The 27,488-nt window shown below is 42.7% G+C and overlaps 2 protein-coding genes across 2 annotated transcripts in view; one reads left to right on the top strand and one right to left on the bottom strand.

Annotated features, from left to right (window-relative positions):
• Nucleotides 1-22,677, bottom strand: part of PPA2 (inorganic pyrophosphatase 2) — a 40,363-nt gene extending 17,686 nt beyond the window's left edge. The window contains exons 1-7 of the mRNA XM_059471215.1: nucleotides 22,614-22,677; nucleotides 17,464-17,718; nucleotides 15,731-15,795; nucleotides 14,041-14,085; nucleotides 5,670-5,723; nucleotides 3,109-3,228; nucleotides 55-141 (exon numbers count right to left, since the gene is read on the bottom strand). Coding sequence (XP_059327198.1) covers nucleotides 55-141; nucleotides 3,109-3,228; nucleotides 5,670-5,723; nucleotides 14,041-14,085; nucleotides 15,731-15,795; nucleotides 17,464-17,718; nucleotides 22,614-22,677 — 690 coding nt within the window. The remainder of the gene's footprint in view (nucleotides 1-54; nucleotides 142-3,108; nucleotides 3,229-5,669; nucleotides 5,724-14,040; nucleotides 14,086-15,730; nucleotides 15,796-17,463; nucleotides 17,719-22,613) is intronic.
• A 3,683-nt stretch (nucleotides 22,678-26,360) lies between these two features.
• ARHGEF38 (Rho guanine nucleotide exchange factor 38) overlaps nucleotides 26,361-27,488 on the top strand; it is a 35,886-nt gene continuing 34,758 nt past the window's right edge. The window contains exon 1 of the mRNA XM_059471214.1: nucleotides 26,361-26,763. Within this exon, the coding sequence (XP_059327197.1) occupies nucleotides 26,361-26,763 (403 nt within the window). The remainder of the gene's footprint in view (nucleotides 26,764-27,488) is intronic.

Genomic DNA, 27,488 nt, shown 5'->3' with positions numbered 1-27,488 from the left:
ACCAAATTATTACGTTAACCTTGATAAATTAAATGAATCCTGATAAATACAAACCTTTGAACCTATTTCACAAACATCAATAGGATCATTATCCCCACAACATCCTGTAAGGTTATCCGTATGGTTCGGATCTTCCCAGGTCTGCCAGGGAAAAGAGAACTATCAGTTAGCTGCTGAACTGCAATTACAACTCATTTTACCACTAAATTACAAAGATTAGCAAAAGTAACAATAAAAACATCAGCTTTCCGAGAACAGGCTTGCTCAATGGGAGGAAAAAAGTAAACAGCCAGTGGTCTGACACTGAGTAATTCATACTCAGGACAACCGACATGAGGATTACTGAGGACATATTTTTCCAGTGTCAATGACTCAACAGATACATTTTACCCAATTGCAGTGATTAAGGCATCAGAGGACTCTGAATATGGATTTTTCTAGTTACTAGTGATAGTGGGATCAAGCTAGGACATCTTACAATTACATTTTTGTTATACTTATTACATACCATGATATTAACATAAATTATTTTCTAACACATCTAAGCTTTGAGTGAACCACACTTCTATGCATATATTTATCAGCACCCAAAAAGCTTTTTAAAGATTTTAGATTTAGGTATGAAGTATTTCTGAGTATTTTGAGACATGTACATTCCAAAGGACAGCTAAGAGTTGAAGACCAAAGAGGAAAGTTTAAACCCCTGCTCTGAATACTGCACAAGCAAGGAATCCTAGCTGAGTTATACTAACTTAATTACTACAAGTACTTGTTTCTACTTTTACAAGTAATGAGTAATTCATCCTACAGTTGACAAGTTTTTCTGTTAAGAATTGTGAGTCCAATTAGGTGTTATTGAAAAGATTATAGAAAACTTTTTTTTCCAAGGAGCTATGCTGCTAGCTTCTACGGTCTGTGACTATAACTCCACCCCAAACTTGCTCTTGAGAACTTGACTGATACTGGAAGGCAAAATGATGAAAATAATATGTTTAGGTAGCAGAATCATTACCAAAAAACTGCTGAAGTGAAATCAAGAGAGATTTTAAAATTTATATTTACTTTTCCAGTACTCTTCACAGAATGGACTAGGTTGGCTGGAAAAGATCTTGGAGATCATCAAGTCCAACCTATGATCTAACATCACCTCATCAACTAAACCATGGCACTGAGTGCCACATCCAGCCTTTTTTTAAACACCTCCAGGACAGTGACTCCATCACCTCCCTGGGCAGCCCATTCCAATGCCCAGTTAGTTTTTCTGCAAATTTTTTTTTCTAATGTCTAGCCTAAACTTCTCCTGACACAGCTTAAGACTGTGTCCTCTTGTCCTTCCAAAGTGCTTTTTATTTAGGGCTGCATTATAGCAGTATTTCTCTTCTGCCCAGTCACACCTCTTCACCTCTCAGTTAGAAGGAAGGAATAGTATTGTTCTCTGGACAGCACAGCAACTTCTGCTATGATAGCAAATAGTCTAATATAGAAGAAATTAAAAATTACAATTATGTTCAGCCCTCCCCAGCTCACCAAGTAACAAGGGATGCCAAACATTTCTCCTGAGGAAAGTATTCTAAGTCCAAAATAATGCACTTTTTGCAGGAAAATATTTACATTTTCAAATAATTCTGGCTTTGAACTAAGGAACACACAAATTTCAAAACATTAAATGGAGTTGCTCGTTTCCAACTACACCTACTTGGAAACTTTGTCTACTGACACTGTTGACTGGACAAGATTTCACTGCTGTATTCAAGAACCTGCCTAGCATCTCCTCTCCAGGGATCAAACATGTAAGCAGATTTTTGGGACTCAACTTTCATTGCTTATACAGTTATGTTGTGGTGTGCTGTAATGTCCCATTTTAGACTTCCAGGTCACTTCCCCAGGTGTGCCTATACCTCTCTCCCTTCCCCCTTGCCCCCATGCTGAGTGAGTCCTGTCAATCAGGCGTAACATTCCAGGAAGGTGTGTGGTTGGTCAAGTTCAAAGGATGCCCCTCAGGCCTGGGGGTCATTGGCCTGTCTGGGTGTCATCTTCCCCTGAGACCCTGCCCCTCTCACCTGGTTGGTGGCTCACCTGTACCTCCCCTCCCCCTGTCCCTGAGCTTAAAAGGTGAATCAGACCATGCGGCTGCATGTTGGAGCAGTTGCCTACATTCAGACCTCTGTAACCATGGAATAAACCTCTGGATTTAAACCCTCCAGCAGAATCCATCTCTTTTTCTCTTCACCACCGCCAGAAGCCATTCCTCCTGAGGTAAACGGAGTTCCTAACAAGCCTGGACTTGTTCAGCTGCCCAGCTGCAAACTCCAGCAAGCCAAGGTATCTCTGGGGTGACACACCACAGTTGCTGCCTTTGGCCTAGCAGCAAGGGTCAGACTGGCCCAGGCACAATCTACCTGGTAATATTGGGACTCATATTCCAATACAGTTACATGCAAAGAAAATAAATTACTCTTTTCAAGCTCCATCATGTTCTTCAGTACTAATGGAAGTCTAATGTGTTATTCACAGAAATGAAAAAAAATTAAAGCTTTTCATTATACTCAAAATTTCAGCCATTAGATGGACTTTTTCAAGGCTCAAAGTTTTCAATGTGTCACGATCAGTAAAGTCTCACAGTTCAGAGAAATGTTAAGGAAGGCAGTTGAGGTTTAATCTAAAAAAGAACAGCCCTTGTATTCCTCTTCGTTAAAGATACTAAGAAATCCCAATTAAAATTTAAGCTGCAATACATGAAAATCTTAAATTAATTTTTAAATAAATGCTTTGTTTAAGCAGAAAAGGTCTACTTGACAAAATATTCTCGAATGGCAGACCATGACAATTTAATTCTATCAGTACAGTACAGAGGCATAGACTAAAGATTTGAGATTTCTTCATCATTTAACTCCTTCCTGAAAACATAGCTCCTATTTATTCCCACACCCAAATTCCGATCAAAATTTATGGACACAATAAAGTTCAACATAAAAAAATCCTAATTTACAAATGTATCAAAGAGAATCACCCCTCTTGCAGTTGATTTGCATTCAGGCACTATCCAAGATTTACAAGGCAATTTACACAGAAGACAGAAAACTTTCACCATTATAACAAAAATGTTACCTGTGGGAGGGCACCATAATTCCATATATAACCCTTGTGAGGAAAGATATTTGCCACATATCGAAGCTTGCCTTTCTTTGTATCATGTTTAACGGGATTCAATGGCTCCTCTGTGGCAATCTAAGCAGATCGTGAAAGAGGGTGGGGAGCAGGGAGAGGAAAAGAGAGAAGGAGAATGTTAAAATGGAAAGCAATTAATTCCATACCCAACCAGTGAGAAAGATCCATCTGGCAGCACAAGCTTGTGGTTTGAGGACTATTAAAACTACTACAGCCTCACTCTGAATCTCAAGGGTCATATTCAAAAAGCTGCTTATTAAGGTATTAAATAATGCTGTAAAGTATGCAAGAAAAAATGAATCTAGAAGAGAAAGTAATAAATTTCTAAGGAGGCTGTCATGGTCAAACATAAAAACTGAAAGGAACTTAAGTCAGAAGCTCTTGGACTTTATGGTACAAGTTCAACACACATGCAAATGGTGGCACAACATCTTTCAACAAGAGGAGCTTTGACAGCCACAGAGGAAATGTTTCATGTTCTTGCCCTCTGCTCCTTGCTCTCCAATTGCAAACACCACCCCCTTTTTTTCCATCACCTCTCAGCATACAGATGCTTTTCCCAAGCACAAGTTCCTCATAGTCAGCAAATGCCAACTTAAAACAGATTTGGAACAAGTTAAGCTACCAGTTAAAGAGGGCATTCTTATTCCGAAAGAAGCACTGACAGAAAAGCTGAGCTACAGCTGAATAGTAACATCCTCCCCCAAAGCCCATACACAAACCACACACATAGAGCCACTGCCTGAGTTACCCACCACAGCTAATTTGCACTGTAACCACCCTTTGACACTCCACACCACAGTCCCAACCCACCAACCCACATTAGCTTGGCTCTTGCTTACAAACACTCATCTGAGCGGCAAAACATTTGTTACAGGCTCAAGTGATTACACTCAAGTGGTGCATAGTTTCCCTGCATGAGCACACAGCCCTCAGCCCATATCCATTTTATATCCCTGGCCTTCACCTGAAGCACCATCACCAAAGTCATCTCAAAGGAATTCCGCCTTTTAGAACCACCAACCTCAACAGCATGTACTCATTCCAAAAGTAAACCCCGCCCAGGAGCCAAGATGACAGTTCACACATTTCTGGCTTCACACTGGATTCTACCTGCTCCTGGTCATAACCAAACAGTGAAGGGTTCAAACAGCCACCTGGGACACTGATGGAAGTGGAGCTCAGCAATGCCTTTTGTTCACAGAAACTGGGACAAAGAGGAGTAACTGAGGGCACCAAGGGAAGAAAAACAGAAATAGAACAAGCTGAGGAGGAGAAGATCTGTAGCAGGAAATGTAACAGTGGGTAGATATTCATACTAATGCAAGGCTTAATGTCCTGAAGTCTCCATTGCATGTGAGGAGAGATGAACAGACAAGATCTGGTAATAGCAGGAATTAGCAGCTTACCCTGGTCAGGACTGAAGGATTGCCAGGACACGATGGCAATGCAAGACAACTACCTTAATTGATGCAGCAAATTTTAAGGATATTAAAAGTTAAATATTAGGAAACTACATCTAGTCTCCTCCATCAAACCCAAAAAGCCTAAAATCAATGATTTCTAAACCTAGCAGGACAAACTTTTCTACTCCTGACATAATGAGAAGCATAGGGAGAGCACTCTGAGCTTTAGGCAGAGTTCAAGTAGCACTGTCAAATGGATCCTCTGCAAAAGAGAAGTCAGCTGCCACAATAAATCATGAGCTTAAAATAAACGGTAAATATCTGAAGTAACCCTGCTTGAAGAGTAATAGCTGCGATGGCAAACACAGTTCTATCATCAGGGAAAGGAAAAAAAGTCTCAAATAGCCGGCTAAGAAGGTTCTTTGGTATTATTTTCAATAATTAAAAGAGTTAACAGCTCAACCACGAACTTCCTTAAAAGCATCTGGGAAGCATGCCTAAAATTAATACAAATGTTCAGGAAGACAGGACATATCCTGGTGAGATCTGTTGTTTCACAAACACTACAAATGCTTTTACTACTTGTAAAATATCTCCCTGCAGGAGTTCATACTTTCAATCAGTGAAGTCCCCAAATATTTTTTTTTTGGTCACAAGGAAATGCTCTTTTAGTTGCATCTCCATTTGTTGGGATTTGGCCTAACACATATACAGTGGAAATGATGAATTAAATCATCTGAGTGGAATGCTCCATAAGCAAACAGAGTCTAAGAGTTAGTCTAAATGCTGGAAAACACCCTAAAAGTCAGTACTCCAGGACTCTGCTGCAGATATGCTGCACTCTGCAGTGAAAGGGTTGTCAAGATGCAGTGCCCACCTGCTTTTCCCGCTTCCACCAAGAAAACAATCAGTAGCTCAACGCTTTCTGTAATTGCAAGGAAAGTGTATGCACCACTTCAAACCAATTTTTTAACAGATAACATTTTAGTGTGCAAAGAGCAATCCAAACTGTGATTATATTCTGCCTACTGGAAGCCACTGCATTGTTGTAACTTCCACAAACATCTATATAATCAAGGCATTTTTCTTAATTACCTCCATTTTTGCGTTGGTCCAACGAGGCATTTCTACAACCATATTAAACAGGACCTAAAACAAAAAAATAGTAACAGAACTGAAAATAAATTCCACTTGGCAATTAGTATTTTACAGTAACACAAATTCTCTCCTGTGCATTCAGCAGCAACACATATCACACTTCTGTGTTACAGCCATTTTTATTTGTATAGTTCCTTTGTATCAACCTCCATGGTTCATCCCTTCCCTACCTCACCCTTTTAAAAATAAGGACAACAAGGAGCAACGGAAATACTCCTGATGTTTTTTGTTCCCATGTCAATATCACCCTTCACAAAATGTTCAGAATGTCCATGGAATGGTTTGCCATGAGGCAGAGGTTCAGTCTACTTGTCAGAGAGGATTGAATGTTTCTATAGGACAGAGTTAGCTTCCCCTAAGAAGTGGAAAGGACCATGTTTTGAGTTTTTCCCCCATGGATTTATTCCTTCAGGCCCTCCTCTTTTGCCTTACTATTTTTCAAAACTCATGCAAATGACACTTCTGTTTCTCTGTCACATCTGGTTCTGTTTCTCTGTCACATCTGGTTCAAGTGAGCTGATACTAATCCAAACGTGATGGCAGAGGAAGGGCATGGACACAGACAGCTCACATTTGTGTTAGCCTTTCTAACAGAAACAAAGTGAAAGTTTTTTATAAGGTTGTGTGGGAGGAAAAAACCCAATAAACATGTAAACTTTCATGCTTTTAGAAGACAAATAAGCAGACCACACCTTCTTACTGAGGAGGTTAAAGCAACATTTTCCAAAGAGAAAAATTCTGTGTAACTGCCCTAAGATTTCTTCTTATGAAGCTGAGTTAAGCCCTGCCAAGGAGCAGAGGACTTACTGAATTGGGTAACTAGAACAAACATCAAGCAAGGTCTACAACCTGTTTTAGACTACTACAATGACCTCAAAAATATCACATTGCCTGGGACATCTCTTCACAGCCAAGGAAAAATCATATTGGTATTAGCAATTGCAACAGGTCAGGAAAGACAAAATATGTTTGTGCAGAAATTCGTAAGAAAAAAAATGCAAAGTTGAACCAAATGAAGACTTGCACTGATACTCTAACTACACCACAATTAAGGCTCCAGTGAACCCTTAAATATTTGTATTTTTGCTCCTTGCATCCTGCAGCAGCAACAAACAAACAAACAGCATTACCAGGGTCAATGTCACAGTCTGATTAAAGTAATTCCAATGGTTCTATGATCATCTCCTCCCAAACAAATCTGGAATGTGGAAAGCAAGAAAGCAAAGGAAAATCTCAACTGTCACTCAGCATTTCTACTATGAAATCACAAGCTATGCACAATACTGACAGCCAATTCCCAATAAATTTAAACTATATTTGCCATCCATAAGTACTGTGCCCATAATGCAATCAGTGGCATGTCAGATGGAATCACTTCTCCCAACCAGGTCATGACCAAAAAAAATAAAAAAGAAAAAGTGTTTCAGATAAGTCTCAGTTTCATAAAATACACCTCATGTATGTAAGAACAGTTGAAACTAAAATGAAGAGGGCTCAAAAATGTCAACACCAAGCAAACAGATAGAACAAAGCAACATACATGCATGAGCAGGTAAGAGAAGGGTTGGAAGAGAGCCAAATAAAGTATGCACATCCATCTGGGAAACACTTGGAAAAGATAAATGCACAGTATGAAAGCCAGTGCAGACAAGAAACTCTTAGGGAACTGCCAAGCAGGCCAAAAAATTGTTCTGACTGGCAGCTACAGGCAGAAAACTCACAAACCACTGGAATTATATGGGATGTCTTCCCCTCCACCACAATCCTGTATTTTTGTTGTTTAGATGCTGCCATATGCTTTCCTGTCCATGAAGAATGCAAAGGCTTCAGCAGACTCTATGCTTGGTTTTGAGCTTTTAATTAGTCAACAGTTAGTCCAGGTCTTCACCAAACCAACAGTCAGGGCTGGACTACACTGGACTGAAATTAATGCAATGCTGCTCTCAAAAACATAATAAAACCACTGGGATTCAACTCAGCTTGAAGACCAGGACCTCATAATTTGTGGTATCAGTCAAATGTGAATTGTCAAGAGTCTTAAATGTGACAGCCTGACAGATTAATTTGTATGCAAAAAAAATCCCCAAAAGTACTCTCTCTAATGCTAAGCTGCCACAAGCATTTACAAAAGATTAATGACTTCATTCAGTGTTTACATTTAAAAATAAAAAGTTTTATTTATAGGGCAATCAAATTTTCACAGTAGTAAGACTAGATTCACTCGTGTGGAAAGGCGAGCACATACTAGATATTTTGACAGATGAAAAGAGAACCAGACTACCTAGTATTATAGGGGTTTTTTCCTCCTCTTTCCTATCTTGTTTTCCTCCTCAACTAAGTATCACACAGGAATGTTTCCATCACTCTTTTATCCCCAGACCAAGCACCTATTCTTTCTAACCACTTGAAAGTTGTCCTCCATGCCCTGCTGTAAACTGTCCCTGCCTCAGCTGAAAAGAAGAAATGCAAGTGTCAGACACCACCTGTCTCCACAGATTACCATCTGCATGTGTCATTCAGCAGTTAGTTTTGGCTGGTGAATGCATCTGGTAATTGATATTTTTATCTTAGATCAGTAAAATAAAAAATTCCACCTCACCAACCCCCTAAGTAAGCACTTCTAACCCCTCAAGCAATGGCAAGACTGTTTCAACAGCCCATTTGACACACCTTCAAATCACAGCAAAAAGATCTCTTATTAAACAAAAACTATAGCTTGCAAAGTTTACCATTTAACTGCCTTAGTACAACAGCAGTCAACTGGCTGCCTGTGAGATCACTGCAGTCTGGGTTTAACCCAGCTCTGCCAGTGCCTCATGGAGAAGGGACTCCATGAGTGCTGACCGTGCAACAGGCTGGCTGACGGTTTCCTCAGGACAGTATTCCTGGAGCATGGAAGAAAAGAGGAGGAAAGTGTCCTAGATTCAGAAAAAGGGACAGAATGCATCTGCTAGGGGAAGGGAGATGAAGAGCCCAGAGGGACACTTAACCCAGGCTATTGCGTCAATGCGAACACAAGACAGATATTTGCACTTAAACTCTGTTATACCTTGAAGAGGTGATGGGGCAGGGGAGGTCTGAAATCTACTTGCTCAACACAGAGAAGTCAAAAGTACATTTCTTAATTCCTACAACTGCATAAGAAAATCAGCAGAAAATTACATCAGTAGGAACAACTAGCATGTGTAAATGATACCCCTTATTTCCTAAGAACTACACCCTAAGTAGATTACATGGGAACTCACGTAGGTTTTAACTGTTTTCTTCTTTCAGGTGTTGTCTTTAACACTTCTTGGCACCTTACTGCATTCCATTTCAGCTGAACATCATTTTTAATGTATCATGATATAGTTTTTGTTGAGACAAGCAAAAATGTCTCTTTCACACAGAAAACAGAAACAGCTTTTGGTTTTCGAAATTAAAAAAACATAGAAAGATAAAAATATATACAAAAATACTTCAGCATACTTGTACAGCAAGTATTGAGAAAAGCAAGAAAATACAGACTGTTGTACCCAGGTAAACTGTTAGTCATCATTCTGTCCTCTAAGACTAATGGTCTTAAAAAAACCCTGGTTTTAACTAGTTAAATTACTTTAAAAAAACAACTAGTTCTGGCTGTACAGATTCTTACAGAAAATAACTAATTTTGATCCAGGGTTGTTTTTAGAAACCTAAGTATCAGAACGAAAAAATAAAAAACCATGACCTTTCTGATGCCTGCCTTTCTAGACTGCCCTATATCTCTCTCAAAACCCATTCTTCCTTACCTAACTTTCCCTTTCTTGTTCAACCAGTTTCTTTCCCAGTCATTCCAAAGTTCCTTACTTCAGACACTTGAGGGAAGGGTTTTGAATAGGTATGATTTTGCTCAAGGGTTACAACCCTTAATGCTCAGCTTGGAAGGTTCAGATAATTTGAGGCAGAAGTGGAGTAACCTCTACAGACTGCAATTTGCCATCACCATGCATGACAAGAGATATGCTAAAGCTTACAGTTACTTTGCTAGTTTTTTATAGTAGAATGCTTTTAAAAATCTAAAAGCACTAGAGGTAGCATTTGAGGGCTGTTGACTCTTTGTCATAGAGAAGTTCTGAGTCCAGAAGAAAGAGAGAAGAAAAAGCAGCTATCATTTCTTTTTTTTTCTGTCTGCTCATTTACAATCTGGCAGGGATTCTCATCAGCCATCAACTGAACATGGCAGCACGTACCTGAGGACTAACAAGAATGAAAATCATAAGCTGCAGTCAGGCAGTAGTGTGAAAAAAGGGCGATGTTTAAAAGGAAGAAAGCAAATACAAGAAAAAGAAGAGGAAAAAAAGGAGAAGCTAAATATGTACTGTCATTAAATATATCCAGAAATAACTGGAGTGGTACTTCCTCATCAAATAAACAGCCATGTTATAAGCATTCCCAATGTAACACTTGCTATAAGATATTTGCCAATTAAAACAACAAACCAGATGCCAGAAGCATCTGGACACTGAAGAGAAAGTGGAACTTCTCCAATATAAATTAACATGCCACATAGCAAAAGAGGAATGCAATGTCCAGCATAAACACAGAGTGCCTGCAGTCTCTTGACAGTGTCCTTCCCTCCTGTTCTACTGGAAAGGGAATCACAAACACCGTGGAGGTACAGTAGGTTTTACACACAGCAATCTCACTGGTGTCAGGCACCTTCTCTGATAAACCAGTTATGGGTCACATTCACCTGCAAAACTATGCCATGATAAATATGAACCACAGGCTTTGTCAAGTTTAGGGAATCATTCATTTGAAGCTAAGGTGGATCAAATAATTGATGTAACTTTCTTAGTAAATCAGCAATACTCTGGGTGGATTTCAACTGGACTGATGAGTGAAGATTACTTCCACTCTCAGCATTTGTTCATCTGTAGGAACACAAAGCGAGGCTGCATCTAATAGAGACATCCATAGCAAAAGTCTGTGCAAGTTCAAGCATCAGGGTGAAAGATTCACTGATCACCTAAAATTTGGAACACAAATCCCTGACCACATAATGGACACACTGTAGCCCAGGTCACAATACTGAAAAACTGTCTAACACCACCAAGGACAGTTACAGAGACTGTAGCTAAGGCAGAATACAAAGTCAGCACAAAGTGTGCACCTGTTCTGCAAAGAAAATGACAACAGCTTCTCCTTTCCTAATGAAGCATACCAACTTTACCAAATGACATCTCTGACACCAGTTTTGAATACTGCTGGAAGCACAAGGTCAGATCACCTATGCAGACTGCCTACCACCCTGATGAGCCCTGAAATCCCACCTGACTAGTTAATTTATCACAAGTTTTTGGCTCACAGAAGCATCTCAGCTCAAGTCCACAAGGGCATCCCAGCAATGTGTAATCCACAGGGTACAACAAAACAAAGGCTGTCTTGGTTTCCTTTCTATTTTTTTTTTCAAATGCTCTTGTGAATGTCTCCAAGTTAGAGGACTATAATCGCTACATGTTTGGACAGACTCCTCACCAGAGCCAGCATAGGAAACATTGTGTTTCAAGAACACCTGGGTCCTCTGAAAGACACCACATGTGAATACTTCTCCAAAGATATACAATGACAAGTAGATTACAAACGCTTTCAACTACAGCAGGGAACAACATGTCATGCTGGCCTTGAAAAGAAAATTATGACCTCTTCAAGCCTTCTTCCTGCCACACAAGGAAGACCATATTCAACAGTCAGGCTCTGACAGTTTTGACTGTAAACCTAGTGGAAACATCCACTTTTCCAGAGAGAAATGTGAAACTTTTGAAACCTGTCACAGAGATTTACTTGGGCAGGAGTGGATTCCAAGTGCTTAAGGCAATGCAGGGGTTCAGACCCCTGAAATTAATAGCAAGCTGCTAGTAATTTTAAGACTGGAGCTGAATATTACTTCTTTCAGCATAGTTTCTACCTCAAAATAACTTCTTTCTTGTCATCAAACAGCCAAAAACCACCTGCAAAAACAAAAAGGTCAGTTGTCAGCAGCATCTGCAAAGCTAAATTTAACTGAGATTTGGGAAGGTCTAAAATGTTACAAGAAGTGGTTGAACTAGTGAAAACAGTTAATACAGAAACTCGAAAGTGTTTCCCTTAGAAACTACAAACTGACGCTGCAAAACAGCTGACACAGACTTGTAAGATGTGTGCTCTCTATCCCACAAACGTTGAAAGCTGAAAGTCCTCTAACTTTGAGACCTTTTCTGACATCAGGAATATCAAGGACAATTAAAAGTAGATTAGACTGACTAAAGAGACTCTTCCAAAACTATCTTTGTTTTCCATAGCTAGACTGCCATCTGATAAACACCAGTTCAGCATGATTTAACAAACTTCATTTAATTTAACTCTTTAAGAGGGCTTTTGTCTGGACTAACAAGTAACTGCCACCCTAAAAGCGTAAGTTTCAAAGATGCATTTCCAGGACAAGAACTATCACTTTCGAATTCTGGTCAAATTCAGTGAAGGATCAACTGAGTAAGAGGTATCAGCAGCAACCTTTGCATTCCTACACAAGAACAAGGAGTCCAGGGCTTCAAAGGTCTTCTGAAATCAGTACATTACATTAAATTCCTCATTTTCCCTTTATTCCCTAATTAAGCTACGCTTTCCCTGCATACAAGCACACAAGGATGCATCTCTCATCAGGCAAGGTGAGGAGAGCTGCTGAAGAGCCCACTGTGAGAAGAAACTGCTTTCCAGAGCACAAAGATCCTCCTGTTTTCTTTCTCCTCCCCAAATCCCTAAGATCACGATGAAAAAGGTGCTCTCACATTTCACCATTTAAGTATGTTTGGGAAGCTTACAGCCTGCACATCTGTTTGCCTAATTGTATCAAAAGCCTGCTAGGATTGAACTCTACATTTGCCTTTGCTCATTTTCATTTTCTGTAGTTCTATTAAACCACAGTCCAGAGACAACTCCAGCAGGAATTATGTGAAGCAGCTCTGGAGGCTACACTGCCCAAGGAAACAAGAGCTGCTCAGCCTCACTGGCATTCTACCCCTCTTTCCACAGGCTACTAGAAACACGGTTTTCAACAAGCTTCCATGCTCCTCACAGCACAGACAAATGCAGTTTTGAACAACTTCAGATTCTGCATGTAATGTCTTTGCACCAGTCAGTATTTATAAGCAGCTAAGACACAGAATACTTGACTTGCCAGCAGGAGCTGTAAATAAGAACTGATGTTGCAAGACAATGATTTTTGATAAAAGTCTACTGGCACATACTCTTTCTCCTGAATAGCTCCTCTTTGAGGCATGATTCTACATCTACTAAACAGTACCTAAATGGGCATCAAGCTACAGGAAATCTAAAAAGCCTTACTTAGGCACTGTAGCTTGAATGAATCACAGAGCAAAGGGAGAGGAAACACATAGTGCAGGACCGTGTGGGGACTGCTGTACAGCACAAGAACCAGTGCACCACACACTGGCTGCAAAGCTATGAGAACCCAGACAGTTAGGGCTGTTCTTTCACATCAGATGGGTAGCTACAGTTTTGCAATATGACTGGCCAAACAGATAGGAGAAGATAAGGATTGGAACACACACCCGCCCACCCACATATATTGGCCTTAAAACATAGTTTGGCTCATTTTTTTTCTATCACATTCTTTTACTAAGTTTTAGATGAGTCTATGCCAGGCAAAGCACAGCAAATATTGTTATATTTTGGAAAAGACATTTGAATAAACAAATCTTGTTTCAAAATAAAAGCCTGAGCAGATTTTCCATGTTTTCTAGGCTTCTATCAGTCTTAACTTCAGTGCTGGATAATGCTGAACCATTAGCAGATGTGGTTTTTCTCCCTTTGGGCTTCCCAGCTAAGTACAGAAAACAACATAACCTCAGTTCTAAAAAGCAGATCCTCAGTATAATTTCTGCCCTAACATACAAGATTTTTGAAGTTCTGTATATAAAGCAAAGATTATCCACAGTCAGAGAATAATGAATATTTCATTAAGGGAGGTTTTACTGCAAATATTTCCGAACATAATAGCAAAAAAGATAATACATCTGCACTGCAAAAGTCATAACAAACCTTTGAAAGACTGGCGTAAGTGTTTGCCTTTGAGAACATCTTGATCAATAAAGGAATTCTGACATTTCTGGCCCATTCAAAGAGGAGAATATTAAATCTCTTTAAGTCTTCTCCTAAAACACTTGCATTTGAAGATACGTCAACTATATTCAGTGACAGCAAGTTCACTTTGCAGAAAAGTGATGTTGGAAAGGAAATAGAGGTAATAGTCAAAAAAAAAACAACAAGAAAAAAAACTTAGCAGTACCTCAGATCCAGTAGTCTTTGACCTCTTTGCTGGAATTTCTTTATCCTATAGGGAAAGAGTGAAGTAAAGAAGTATATAAAGAATACTAGAAAGCAACAGTACTTTGCAATGCAATTGAAACAACCCTTTGTGAGCACAAAGGCCTAAATTATAACTTTTAAAAGTAAGTACTCAGTTCTGTTTCATTGTGAAATTCTAACCTTTGAGACATTAACAAAGGAAGATAAAAAATGTACAAGGACACATGTACTTTCTCCCAGCTACCAAGAAATTTAAGCAGCAATTTAGGCCTGTACTCAACTGATTAAAAACAGTCATCCTTCTGTACAGCTGAAGAAGGCAAAAACCAATCCAAAATAAACAAAATGAGTAAAAAAAAAAAAGGGCTGGATTTATCCATCATAAAGTCCATAAATCTTAGACAAGGGGATGGAAAGATTCCAGCATACATCCTTAAGTCATTCTCCTGCAAACAAGGCAAAGTTAAGAGAGACCTTAACCATGACTTCCCTTCTTGCTCACCCTTCAGGCCCTATTTTGGGTAGAGTGCTATTTCCCCACCAACACACCAAAATGAATGTCTCTCCACACTGATCAGACACTGCTGTACTCTAATTTAATCTACTGGCAAAATCAAGGCTATAAGCTACTCCCACAAACTTTTAACTCTAGGTGCAGGGACAGCAAGGCCTCTGGGAACAGGTGATGAAAATGCCCATTGCTTTTCTAGCAACAGCACGGACTGAACATGGCATCTTAATATTGATACTCTGAATGGCCTGCCTCTCCCACTGACAAGCACTGGGGTCTGCTGATCAAAAAGGTTTCATTCAGATTTCCAGTCTCTCATATTTAATAATTTAAGAGATTGGTTCATTAGTTCAGGAGTCTCCATCTGAACATATTCAAACTACTGACCTTTTGCACCACTCATATCACCCATAGAGATTCAGCAACAAAACAAGAAAACGACTAAAACTCCCCCAGCCTGTTTGTGTCACAAGCACCCTGTGATAAGCAAGCCTCAGCCTAAACCAAAGACTGGCAGCTCTCCCATCAGTGACAGACTAAACAGCCGTTTCATTATTGCTGTAATGAAACCCCAGGGAGGGTGGCTAACAAGACGTGACAGTGCTCAGCTGCACCTCGCGCACTGCGAGCCTCCAAAGGTGTGATTGCCGCTTCTCCCATAGGCATTGCTGCTGCCTTCCAATCCTAATGCTCCTTTTGGGAATTACAGACACACACCATAAGTTATGCAAGTGTGTGCTGTACATCCACGACAGAAATGTACACTTCTAATGGCAGGTGTAGAAAACTGCTAATTCAATAAGAGTAACAGCAGAAAATTAATTCAAGCACAAACCTAAACACAGAGAATTATCACAAGATACAGTGAGGGTTCTCCTGCCCTCAATCACTTAGAGACTTAAAGAGACACCTAGGCTTGTATAAACAGCAATCATTATGTTTCACTCCAAGTTACTAAACTTAGCTGAGAAAATTTGGTGTAGTCATTGTGCCTGCATTACATAAGGCATCGGTCTTAAGAGTGGCCCTTTCTGGCATTATACATTTCTCTGTTGTTTACCAAAAAAAAAGCTTTTAAAACCTACACTTTTATCTAAAGAACAACAACAAAACTATTAGCATTGTGAAATTAACCATGTTTCAAGGCTTAAAAACATACCTCTTTAGGTCCAGCAAACAAGGGAATGTCATGGAATGGGGAAATATATTTACCATCTGCATTCTCTGAAAGACAAAAACGAAGTAGCATTGCAAACCTAAAGATATGGCATAAGATGTTTGTGTTGCTAAACACCACACAATAGAGAAATGTATATATGCTATGATTGTGCATTGGTTAAACTTTTTCTGAAGTTCAAGTTCAAGCATGTACCAACATGGAGGGCAAAGAATTTGAGTGTTTTGACAAGGAATTATTAGAATCAAAGTTATTGCTTTAGAATTCAACACTATGCTTCTCTTCTACCTGGCAATACAAGCTATACAAGGAAGAAGATTCTTTCATTCTTTTCTACTCCCTGGCCATACACAACCATTAACAAATTAAAAAAAAAAAACAACAAAGGAACCTAATTTCCATCAGTGGTAAGTGAATTCATCTGGGTTTCTAGCAATGTTGCCTCTGTGATTGCGCTGTATTTCTAATAAACAGTTTCATGATCACAACCCCCCAACATAATAGGCCAAATTCTGATCAAAAGTAAGTGAGGGATGGGATAATTGCTCTAAGCCCTCAATATGAAACACCTTGAAACCAGCAGAAATTGATCTTAACTTACTGGGGGCCCAATCTGCACCTCAGCCTTGCCCCCACTCTAGAAAGAAACTAATTTCACTGGAGTGTATGTTTAAGTTTTTCAAGTCCTCGTATCACATCAAAAGAGTGCAAACACTAACTCAAATCCCAAGGAATTTCTCCTCTGCTAGCACCCCTGTTCATAGCAAAGGAAAAAGCAGACAAGGCACTTCACTCGGCTCTGGACTTTTGACCACTTCAGCAAAGAAGAGTAAATGCAGCTGATAAGCGATTCCTGGAAATCTCCCAGATGTTCCTCCCAAACAAAATGTAGTGGTAAGCTGTTTATTAAATTCTGTTTATAAAACAAAATTCAGTGGTAAACTGTTTATTCCCACCAAATAAAGTGACTTTCTCTAGACGATCTCCTGCACTGGCAGCCCCACGAATGAGCACAAGGGAGCTCTGGCAGCGCTGCCAAGCGGGCACACGCTGCCTCCGCTTCTCCCACACCAGCAGACGTCAGAGTTGACTGTAGGTCAATGGACCAGAAACGTACAAACCCACTGCGATAGGACTGGCACACAAACAAGACAACACTGTTACGAAAATGCGTAATACTGAGCAAGGCACATCCTCAGCTCTCGCTGGGTCTTGAGACGCCTCCTGGAGCCCTGCCCGTGCCCTCGCACTGCCGCTTGCCGGCCCCGCTCGGGCTGGAGCCCCACGATTTGGATGCCAGCCTCCCGCCTCGGTGACGTGTCTGGTGGGAGGGAGGGCTGCCCTGCTCACCAGGGACAGGCTGGGCTGCCACACCCCAGAGCCTCTCACGGCTGTCCTGGGGTACCACAGGCCCCGCGGCCCGCCTGCCGCTACACGGCATCACGGCACCGCTTCACCCCCGGCGCCCTCCGGGGCTCGGCAATGGCACGGCCGGCCCGGGGCTGAGCAGGCCCAGCATCCCCTCCAAAAGCCGGGGTGTCTACAGGATCTGCCCTCACTCTCTACAAAACCACTGCTCTCCCCCTGCAGCGGTGGGAAGGCTCGGGGGCGATATCTCAGCCAGCCCGTGGCGGGGGGAGCCGCCGCCGCCACCTCCGTGCGCCCCGCGGGCCAGGGAAAGAAAGCGTTTATGGAGTCCGGGGACTGCTACTTACTGAAGTAGAGGCGGTAGTCGGGCGAGTTGGGCCGGCCCCGCTGTTCCGTGCTGTAGCGGGACATGGCGCCCAGGCGCCCCCACCCCCGCGCCGCCAGCAGCAGCCGCCACAGCCCCGGCGGCGCTCGCATGATGGCGGCGGCCGCGCGCCGCCTTCCCTCCCCTTCCTGCGGCCGCCGCCGCGCCGGCCCTGCCCCGCCTGCTGCGGCGCCGGCCGGGCCCAGGGCAGCGCCGCGGGGAAAGAGGGAGGCTGGAGCTGCACAGCCTCAGGGAGGGCTCCATCGGGTCGAAATTAATAGTGAGGAAAGGCAGCACCTCCTTGAGGCAGTAGGTGACCGCAGCGGGAGGCAGGCAAGCTGGCGCAGGTGGTAGCCCGGGTGTGCCCAGGCTGGGTGCTCGCAGGCCGCCAGAGCTGCCACAAAGGGGGATTCCGAGAGCATGGAGCCAGGCTCTTCTCCGTGATGCCAAGCACTGGGACACGAGGGAGCGAGTAGAAACTGACACACAGGAGGTCCCACTGAACTTACACTAGAGCCGATTTTCATGATGGCCTCACTACTGTTTCCCCATGCACACCTCTGAAATGTGTCGGTGCTCTGGGTCCTTGATGGAGCTGTATTCTAGTGTGTAGATTTCCCATTACAAGAAGGCTCTGGCGGGAGAAAAAAGCTATAGTCTCCTCTGATATGTTGCACTGCTTGCTGCATTTGTGACGATAGGCATCTCCAGAAGAGCAGAGAGGCAATTTTGCAGGGCCATTCCCCACTTTTGCAGAAGCTACAAAATAGTACTTCATATTTCATCAGAGGAGTTGGCATCTGAGTTCACCAAATGCAAAGTTTTCAGGGGTAATCCCCTGAACTGAACATGTAGGAGTGAAATTCTTCACAGAATCATAGATCTGTGGGGAAGGGTCCTTAAATCTCCTGTAGTTCTCTCTGCCATGGACAGGGACACCTTTCACCAGACCAGGTTGCTCAGAGCTCCATCCAACCTGGCAATGAACATTTCCAGGGATGGGGCATCCACAACCTCTCTGGGCAACCTGTTCCAGTGTCTCCCTCACAGTAAAGAATTTGTTATATCTAATCCTAGACATACTCTCTTTCAGTCTGAAGCCATTCCCCCTTGTCCCATCATACTCCTGTAAGAGGTCCCTCTCCGTCTTTCTTCTAGGCTCTCCTCAGATACCAGCAGCTCTCTGTAGTTCTAAGTCTTTTAAGTTTGTCTAGAGGGCAAACAATCTGTTTTTCATGTGGCGTAATTAAAAAAAGGAAAAACCTATATAACTTTTTTCTCTATTATAATAAAATCCATTATGTGCTTTCTTTGAGTTGGCCTGCTGCTGAAATGGGCATGGTTAAAAGGAAACACATGCTACAGGCCTAGAATTCCTCCTCTGCTTGGTTCTGAGGAATCTGAACTTCATTTATATAAAGTCAGAGCCTTTACAAATCACTTACAGAGAACACACACAGGATTTTTTTACACTTTTACAAGGCTGACAGATGGGTGTAAGGTTATTCTAGTAGGAGTCCAATTCATATTTATTCTACTCTACAAACTGAAAAGTGAAACACACTGCAGTGTCGAGGAGTCCTGGTAAGATGCACCAAGTCTGAGCACAGAGTTCTCCTTTGCCTTGTGTTATGAACATGGTCTTACCTAAAACTCTCTCATCTGTAATGGGAAATCAGCTGTGAAGCACTTAGAATTTATTAAATATAAACGAGTTTCTGTGCAGGCACTGTTTAGATGCATAAATAAATGCCATCATGTTACCTAGCAAGGGTAGATGATACAGCAGAAAACCACCCTGACACCCTGCTAATGCTACCAGAGGAGAGTGATGCTTTAGTACTCTAAGGTATCCATAATTATCCTAGTACTGCAGAAATATTAATCCTTTAAATAGGTTTGATTGTATTTTTCAGTATTGTGCATTATATTTCACAGAATACAGCTGAAATACACCAATACTCCTCAAGTCATATTTGGGTAAAACCAGCTCCCTCGTTAGAATAAGTTTACCTACCATCCTTCAAATCAATGTTTTGGTTCCAGTGTTTACCTTAAGCAAATTCTCCAGAATTACCAAGTCTTTTACTGCCTAGGGATTTTTTCACATTCATTCCCAAGTGTTTTACATCTAGCTCCTTGCATATCATTCCAATTGGGCCAGCAAAAAGCATTTATAAGACTGATCCCGTTCATCGACCTTGTAACAGCTCCTGCTGAAAAACAATCAAAATATTTCTATTTATTTCAATGGAATTAGAGCCAGGTCCTTAAGACTTAAGTAGAACTTACATGGTGCTTAGGTTTTATGCTTGCCCTCTGCACAGGGGTGAATCTCATTCCAGCAAAATGCCACTGGAGGATAGCAAAAACTCAGCAGCAATATAACCATCTAAGCCTGAAGGACGTCCTTATTTTAAAAGTTTGTAGTCTGCAGTGTACATTTACATGGATTTTAGATAAATTTGTATATACACACATAAATATTTTAAAATTAATGTTTTGCCCATTAAAATGCTGTGCAAATTAAATGCAGAAAATATTATCTATATTTTAATTTAAGGAAACCCATCCTCCTGAAGGAAAATAATTTTCATCTTTTCACCTAATAAAGCTTTGAAGAATTTCATTAGTACGACTACGTGCTATTTCAGTGCATTTGCTCTTGGCTGGTGATCACATCATTATCATTAAATTTTGCTGTAATATAAGTTCTATCTCCATGGCTTATAAGACCGTTAATCTAAAGGAATCAATTCCTGCCAGCCTTCTGTTTTGCTGCTACCTGTATGCAGAAGTTACAGCCAGGATTCCTCCCTGCCTGCCCAGCCACCTCGGTGGAACAGGTCACTCCCTGGGCCTGCTGGCCAGTGCTCTCTCATTCAGCCAGCACCACCTCCTCCACCTGCCAATGGGTCAGCTGGAACCAGTGCTCCCTAGGGCAGATCAAGCCAGGCAAGGCTAGCTGAGGCAGTTTAGGGACTTTGGGCTAAGTTATTCAGGCTGCTTTTCAGCCAAAGCAAGTTCAGGGCCTGCAGATCTTTGCACTGAGTCCTCAGCAGGAGAAGGATGACAAATCATTGGAGTGGGTGACCCCTTTCTTTGGCACAGCTGGATTTGGCAGAGGATGTCTAGAGAGGATGTCTACAAGCAGCCAAGTCACATATGGATTTGTATATTGCTCACTGATGGATGCCTGATGGCAGTGAAAGACTGTGTCATCTAACTGAAAGGAATCAATGTGTATTTCAGTAACTAGAATTAGGTTTATCAGGTTACACTACTTTTCATCTCAATGTGAATAAGAACAGAGGCTCCTATCCCAAAGACACTAAATACTTTGAGTCAGACTGTGAACCCTTGTTTTGCAGCAATGAAGTCACTTTTGTAACCCAACTGGTTTAAAGAGACTGATCTTCTGTATTTATGCAAAATTTGGATTTAGTCATAATACTCATTACTGTTAGGAAGATTTTAAGTTTACACTCTTTTTTTCCCCGAATAAATTGTTTGTCTGAGCTGTTTTGTCTAAGCTGTTTGTTTCTTTTTAACCATGCTTTTTGTTAGGCTCCCCTGAGAAGTGTGTTAGGTTTGCTTGCCACACTTCTCTGGACCTCTGCCTAGAAAGTGATTTGCCTATCAAGAGGCCAGGACACCACGACTGACTCTGGTTTTGTCAGATATGTCCATTTCTTCCCTCCTAGGCATCTGTACTGAGTTAATTTTAAGCTCTGTGAACCAAGGATTTTCAGCCTACCCTAACTCCCATTAAACTTGTTTGTGAGTATGAACTGAAGCTTAATTTTTTTTTAAGACTCTTATCTTTGTTACTCCAAGGCAACTTCTCCATCACAAAACAAAAATCACCAAATAGTATTCTCTCGGGTTCATTCTTTCATTCATTCTTTCACAAATGAGCACAAACAGGAACATAGAGAAAAAAAAAAAAAAAGAGGCTCCAGTTCAGCTATAAAAATACTGTCTGGAAATATAAAATTTTAGTGTGAAGCTGTAAATCTATAATGATTCAAAATAGAGACCTAGAAGGAAAATCTTTCCATTTGCTCATGATGGTCCATTTTTAGGTTCCATTCCTTTCTTGATTTGTGAATTGCCAGACATAAGGTTCTCAAAGAATTCCACAGAAAATATTTCATCTTGGTAATTTCTATGCCCTCTTATTTTACATTGAAACACACCAGTAATGAAGAATCATCTTCCTGTTCTTTTACCTAAGCCTCGCTCTCTTGCTTGTCTTTCCTCATTAGCTTTGATATCACAGTGCCATCTACTTGATCAACAGAGTCAGGTTATTTTCCTTAGAAAATTACACGGCTCTAACACTGAAGAATTCAAAGGGCTGCTCGGTTTCCTGGCAAGCTCTCTCTCCTTCTCACCTCCCAGCCCTTTCAAAGCAGCACTGCCCTTAGATGTCCCCCTTTGGGAGCTGGCCCAGCTCCAAGCCTATCAGACCTACACAAAGCCCTGGCTGGATAGTGACAGGTCCACAACGCTGCAAGGACAATCCAAGCCCTGCTGACCCTTTTCTCAGCATTCCTTCTCCTCTCTGGCAGGTGTTTCAATTTGAGAGATGGGTCCCCCTCTGTAAGCAGAAAACACGTCAGCCTTTTGTGTGCGTAAACTGGAGCAGAGGCTTTGTTTGGAGTAAGAAAGCATCACAGCAGTCAGAGGAGATAGATTGCATATCTTGAAAGGTTGAGCCATCCCTTCTTAGAAATATCCACAGCCTAGCCTGAGCCCCAGCAGGCATGTACTTTATGATTTTTTCCTACAAATATTTAGACAAGAAACACTGTAGACAGGGCTAAAAGAAATTATCACTGTGCACTTACTTCTAAAGACCTGTTTCTCTACAGGAATCACTAGTCTGGCAAGATCAACAGTAGGAGTGAAGGTGAGACTGCCACACTAAATAACTTTTCACCTGCAAGACAGGCTTTTTTCTCTTTTTGTACTATTGAAAGGTGTTTGAAGTTTTTTCCTATGTATATTTCAAAGTAATTTTGATTCATTCATTGTGAAAAATCAGCATGTAGACTCCAGTTTTACCTGTCCCTAAACCTTATCTTTTTATTGCTTTTTTCCTCACCTGTCATGCTGTTCTTATCTTACCAGCACTGTTGCAAACAGGTAGAGTGTACGTACCAGCCACTTTCCTGTGCTCAAAGTCCTCCATGGGCCTTACACAGGATTGTTCTTATCTTATGTTTCGTCCCTCAGAAGACATCTTTGCTATGACACGTGCATGCAGGCTGAGTGACAAGGTACGGGCTTGCTTTTATTTGCACTGAGGCTTCTCTGTATGGAGATGGGGAGCTACAGAGACATCTGCACTCTCTGCTGTCATGCTCCACCAGTGGGGAAGGTAGGACAGCTTTCTGCAGCAGCACCATGGTACCTTTCTGCTTCTCCACTGCCTGTCAAATGTGATCTTTTTATATAGGTGAAAGTGGCAAAGTCACTCTCAGTCTCTCTGACTGTGACTTTCTTTTCCTTGGTGTGTGTGCTGGCCATTGCAGTGAGCAAACTTGTAAATGCCAATCCCATGCCATTGCCATAGGACTCCAGCAGTGATCTATGCATCCACTCAAAGGGAACAGGCATGGCAGTCAACCCACACCAGTATTTTTTGTATAAGTTCTGGGATCCTGAGTTATAAATAAATCTGTAACAGCTGTGAGGTATGACAAGAAAACAAATAACTGTTTGCTTACTTAATGGCTATCAGTCTTTATGGTGCTTCTGGTTCATTTATAGCTCAGGACTGAGATAAAGATTGGCATTGACCATACAACAATCAGCTCTTGTATGTGGCCAATACAGTTGCTGGGGAACACAATGCCAATATTTTCTGTGTTGACACCAGCATCTGTTCTGTTTCTTAAGCAGGGTGGCTTCCGTGCAAATAACTCCTGTGAGTGTTTGCGTCAGCTGGATTCCAGTTTGCCCTGTGGAATTGAGCATAACAAAGTAGTAAAAGAGATTTCCACATTCATTGAAAAAGAGCATCTTGTCCACGTAGATACCATAGATTCATCTTGTCTTATGGATTAGTGACTTTGGTACTGTTTTCCCATCAGTTGCTAATGGGGCCAGAAGAGAGCAGGAATAATTTGAAATTGAGAGAGGGTTGCTCATACTGTTGTGAGTGGCAGTTAATGCTTCACACACAGTTCTGACCTGTGCTTTCTGTGGCATTTTGTTATAGTCAGTAAAGATCAGCAAACAGTAATAAGAGTTTGTAGGGAGTCTTGCTCAAAAGCACATCTGATTGTTTTTATGTAATCCCTCTGCTGATTGCACAGGCATAGCCCACTGCTGTAAATCTGTGATGGGATTTAATGGGATGATGGATACACCCGGTTGTCTCTCAAATCTCCCTCCTTCCAAAGGGGATGGAGAAGCCACCAGTCCTGAGCATGTCCCATTCATTTGGAGTATCACAGAAGATACAGTATTTTCAGCCTTTCTCCTGTTGGGTGGCACAGAGGAGATATTTTAAGGTTGAAATAAGTTCTCATCTACATTCTAAACTGTGGTGTAGGCCTGCTTTGGCTCCTGGCTTTCTCCAAAACAATGCTGCTGGCTAAAGCCATGTAAACCATTCCAAGTACAACAGCAGCAGCAACTACCGCTGGCTTTCCCCATAACAGTTTTGTGGCTTTTTTACCCCTTGTGACTGAATTGAAGAGGAAGACAACTTTTACATGTGGGGAGATTGCTGTCGTAATAAACACCTGAGCAAACTTTACTACATCCTGTCTTGGCTGTAACTCTGCACATGTGCCAGAACTTACAATGCCAAGAATTCTATTAAATTTGTTCTTCCACCTTCACCCGGCCAAGATACATTCCCCAGTTCTCCCCCAAACCATTTGAATTTAAATAAATATAAGGAAATCTAATCTAAAACGGTGGGACCTCTGTTACCTGAGAAGTATGGCACTGAAATCCTGGTGGGGAGAAATACCTTCTCTGGGTAATTCTGGCCTAAGCAACCATCAGCCCTACCCACAGCTGCTCATATGTGCCCTGCGTCATCCCCTGCCTCATGCTGCCACAACTGCTTCCTTAGCTGGATGAGGAACTAATCAGAAGCACAGATCCAGGTGGAAAATAGCCCAGGGAAAAGGGGCGAGGGAAGGAGTTTTCTGCCAGATCAGTTCCTCCATCTCATCTCAAATGCGTGTGTTTACACCCTGCAGCAATAATGGGAACAAATTCATCTGGGGAAGGGGGGCAGTCAGGGTGGTGACTGTTTAAACCGGTTTTACCACCCTCAATGAATACCAAGCTATTGCTTCAAGTAAAAACTCCTCCCAAAGTCCCCAGTGTAAGGAAATTGTCTGATTGATTTCCCAAACTCCCGCTTTAGTCTGTGTACTACTTCTTGCTAGAGCTTTGATGCTTGTCACAAGTGTGTCACCAGTCTGTCCCTGCCTACGCCTCTCCCTGCTGTCACCACTGCTTTGCCTTTCAAGGAACTTTTGTGGTCTGACTTGCAGAATAAAGAGTTTCTTGGGAAATAGCAAAGAGGAGGCAGGATGTAACATATGAATTGCCTATGTAATATGTGACTTCTCTGTGTGAGCACAAAGTCTTCCCAGTATTCCCCTCACCACTTTATTCCTCTGCCAGGCTGTGTTTGGGCTGGACACTTTGTGCAGCACTGGCCTGGTGCTGCAATTTGACGTAGTTTATTGCTTAACAGTTTCATAACCTCTTATTTTCACTACTGGGTAGAAATGAAGGGCTTTGATGAGGAGATTGCATTACAGGACCCGTTTTGTAAAGAAAAACAAAACTTGGAAATGAGGTTACACTACTACGTCTCATCCCAGCTTGTTTTTTACTAGACAGTCCTTCAGGGACACAGTGTGGCAGCGCTAAAGCCAAACACTCTGCCAGCCTCTGTCAGAGGACATTCGTTGTGTCCCCTGGCAGATGCTGTGGCAATAATTGTGCGTGAGGCTGCACCACGGGGCTCCCACCAGGCATTTCCTACAGCAGCCAGGGCTGCAGGGTTGGGTATCACAGCAGCAGCAGTGATTGCTACTGATGGCTGTTGGGGCTCTTCCCGGGATAAGTCCAGTCCAAGCTTATATGCCAGCAACTCCTGCTGTTTTGACATGAGCTTGATTAGACTGGCGCTATAGAGGATCACTAGACAGTGCATGTGTGCCAGAGGCCATTGCTAACAGACAGGATAATAAGATCTCTTCCAGGGGCTAATCCAGAGGTATTATGAGCAGGTGTTTTGGTGTCCACTCCCCTGGCTATCACAGCTGTGGTGTCCTTCACTTTCGCAGGCCCTTGGCAGGCTTTCAGGCTTTGGCCCCTCTGTGCATAGTGTAGAGCGGGACAGAGCTTGTTTGAGACAAGCATCAGCTCCACGCTGCTTCCTCCCTCCCGGAGGGGCTTTCATGTCCTTCTCAGCCCTTTCCTTCATTGTCCTGGGGGACTGGTCGCCTTTCAAACCTGTAGATCCGGAGTTTCCAGCCCAAAAGCTTAGTGGGGTCAGGAGACTGGCAGATGCAACTTGATATGCAAGGAGCCGAGGTCCTGACCAGGCTGCCGGAGTGAGGGCCGAGTGGGTGGCTGGCCTCCCCTTCCCACTGCCTTGCTCTCCGCTTCCACCTGCCCGGCAGTGCAGAGCGGGAAGGGCTCTGCCGTGCCACGCTCGGGCATCTCCCTGCCGGAGCCGGGAGGAGGCAATTCCCTCTCCTCGGTGCCGGCACCCCGGGCCCTGCGGCGCGGTGAGGAGCGGGCCCTGCAGCAGGGAGAGGGCCGGGAATGGCTGCGGTTTGGGGCTGGCTCCGAAAGCGGCCCCGCCAGGCGCGTTGCACACGGGGCAGGTGAATGCAAACGCTGCCCGGGGCGGCAGCTTCCCGGGGGTGGAGCTGCTCCGGCACAGGTGGCAGGGCTGAGCCCAGGGCCCTGCGGAGCCTGCGAGCCCTGCTGCAAACCCACGCCCAAAGCAGCCAGCCTTCACCTGGGCAAGGGGGACACCTCCCCGGATATCGAGCTATTGTCCCCCTCCAGCAGCAGCAGCACGCAGGGCTGTCCGGGGCGAGCATGGACTGTCCGGGGAAGGAAGGCACCGGGGGAAGGCTGAGGAATTTGACCCTGCTAAGGAACAAGCTGTACCTGGGGCAGAGGAGGAGGACGGAGCCCGTGGTGGAGAGCAGCACCACCGCCGGGGACCACGGCAACTTGAGGAGGAGTCAGTCCGACAGGACAGAGTACGGCCAGAAATTGCAAGGTACTGGGGAAGCTTGTTCAGTGCTCTGCTGCCAGGGATGCTCTGAGCTGGGCTGGTGTCTCCGTGCCCTCCAGGCTGCAGCCTTCAGATAAAGAAGGGAATGGCAGGCTCTGCCCCCCCACACCCACATTGGAATGAGCAATGAGCAATGACCCCTCTCAGCCTTGCCCCCCACCTCCAGGCTGTGACATGTTTCCCCTAATTTTTCTAAATGGTGTTTTGTAGACGGGACACAAAATATAATTGAAGGTTTTGGTGAGTGCCTGCAAAACTCGTATGCAACGAAACCCTTTCTCATTCACCAGAATGCATTTGCAACACAAACAGTAATGTGAAAATAGGATGGCTCCATCCTATCTGTCTTTGGCTGTCGCATTAAGCAGGGTATGTGCCAAGTCATTAGAAGCATTAAGGACTTTTTTTTTTCTCAATTAAAAATATTGTGGTCTATAAACTGTTGCATAGATTGTACAAGCCTGAACTAAAGTATGTCCAAATACATGTTCAGATGGATATACTGATGAAAATTATACCATTCTGTGATTATGGAGAGAGTTGCTTTTCAAATAACCAAATTGCATATGGAACACAAATTGTAGTAAAGTATGTCAGTACTGGGTTTGTCAATCAAAAATTAAATGTGATGCCACAAATTGAGGAAAAGCATGAAGAATGTGAATAGCATTTTCTGGGAGTGCTCTGGAACACCAACTGATGAATTTCTG

This window comes from Ammospiza nelsoni, chromosome 4, assembly GCF_027579445.1.
Source record: "Ammospiza nelsoni isolate bAmmNel1 chromosome 4, bAmmNel1.pri, whole genome shotgun sequence".
Lineage (NCBI taxonomy): Eukaryota > Metazoa > Chordata > Aves > Passeriformes > Passerellidae > Ammospiza > Ammospiza nelsoni.
Note: the sequence above shows the minus strand (reverse complement) of the source record. Positions and strands in the feature narration are given on the sequence as shown.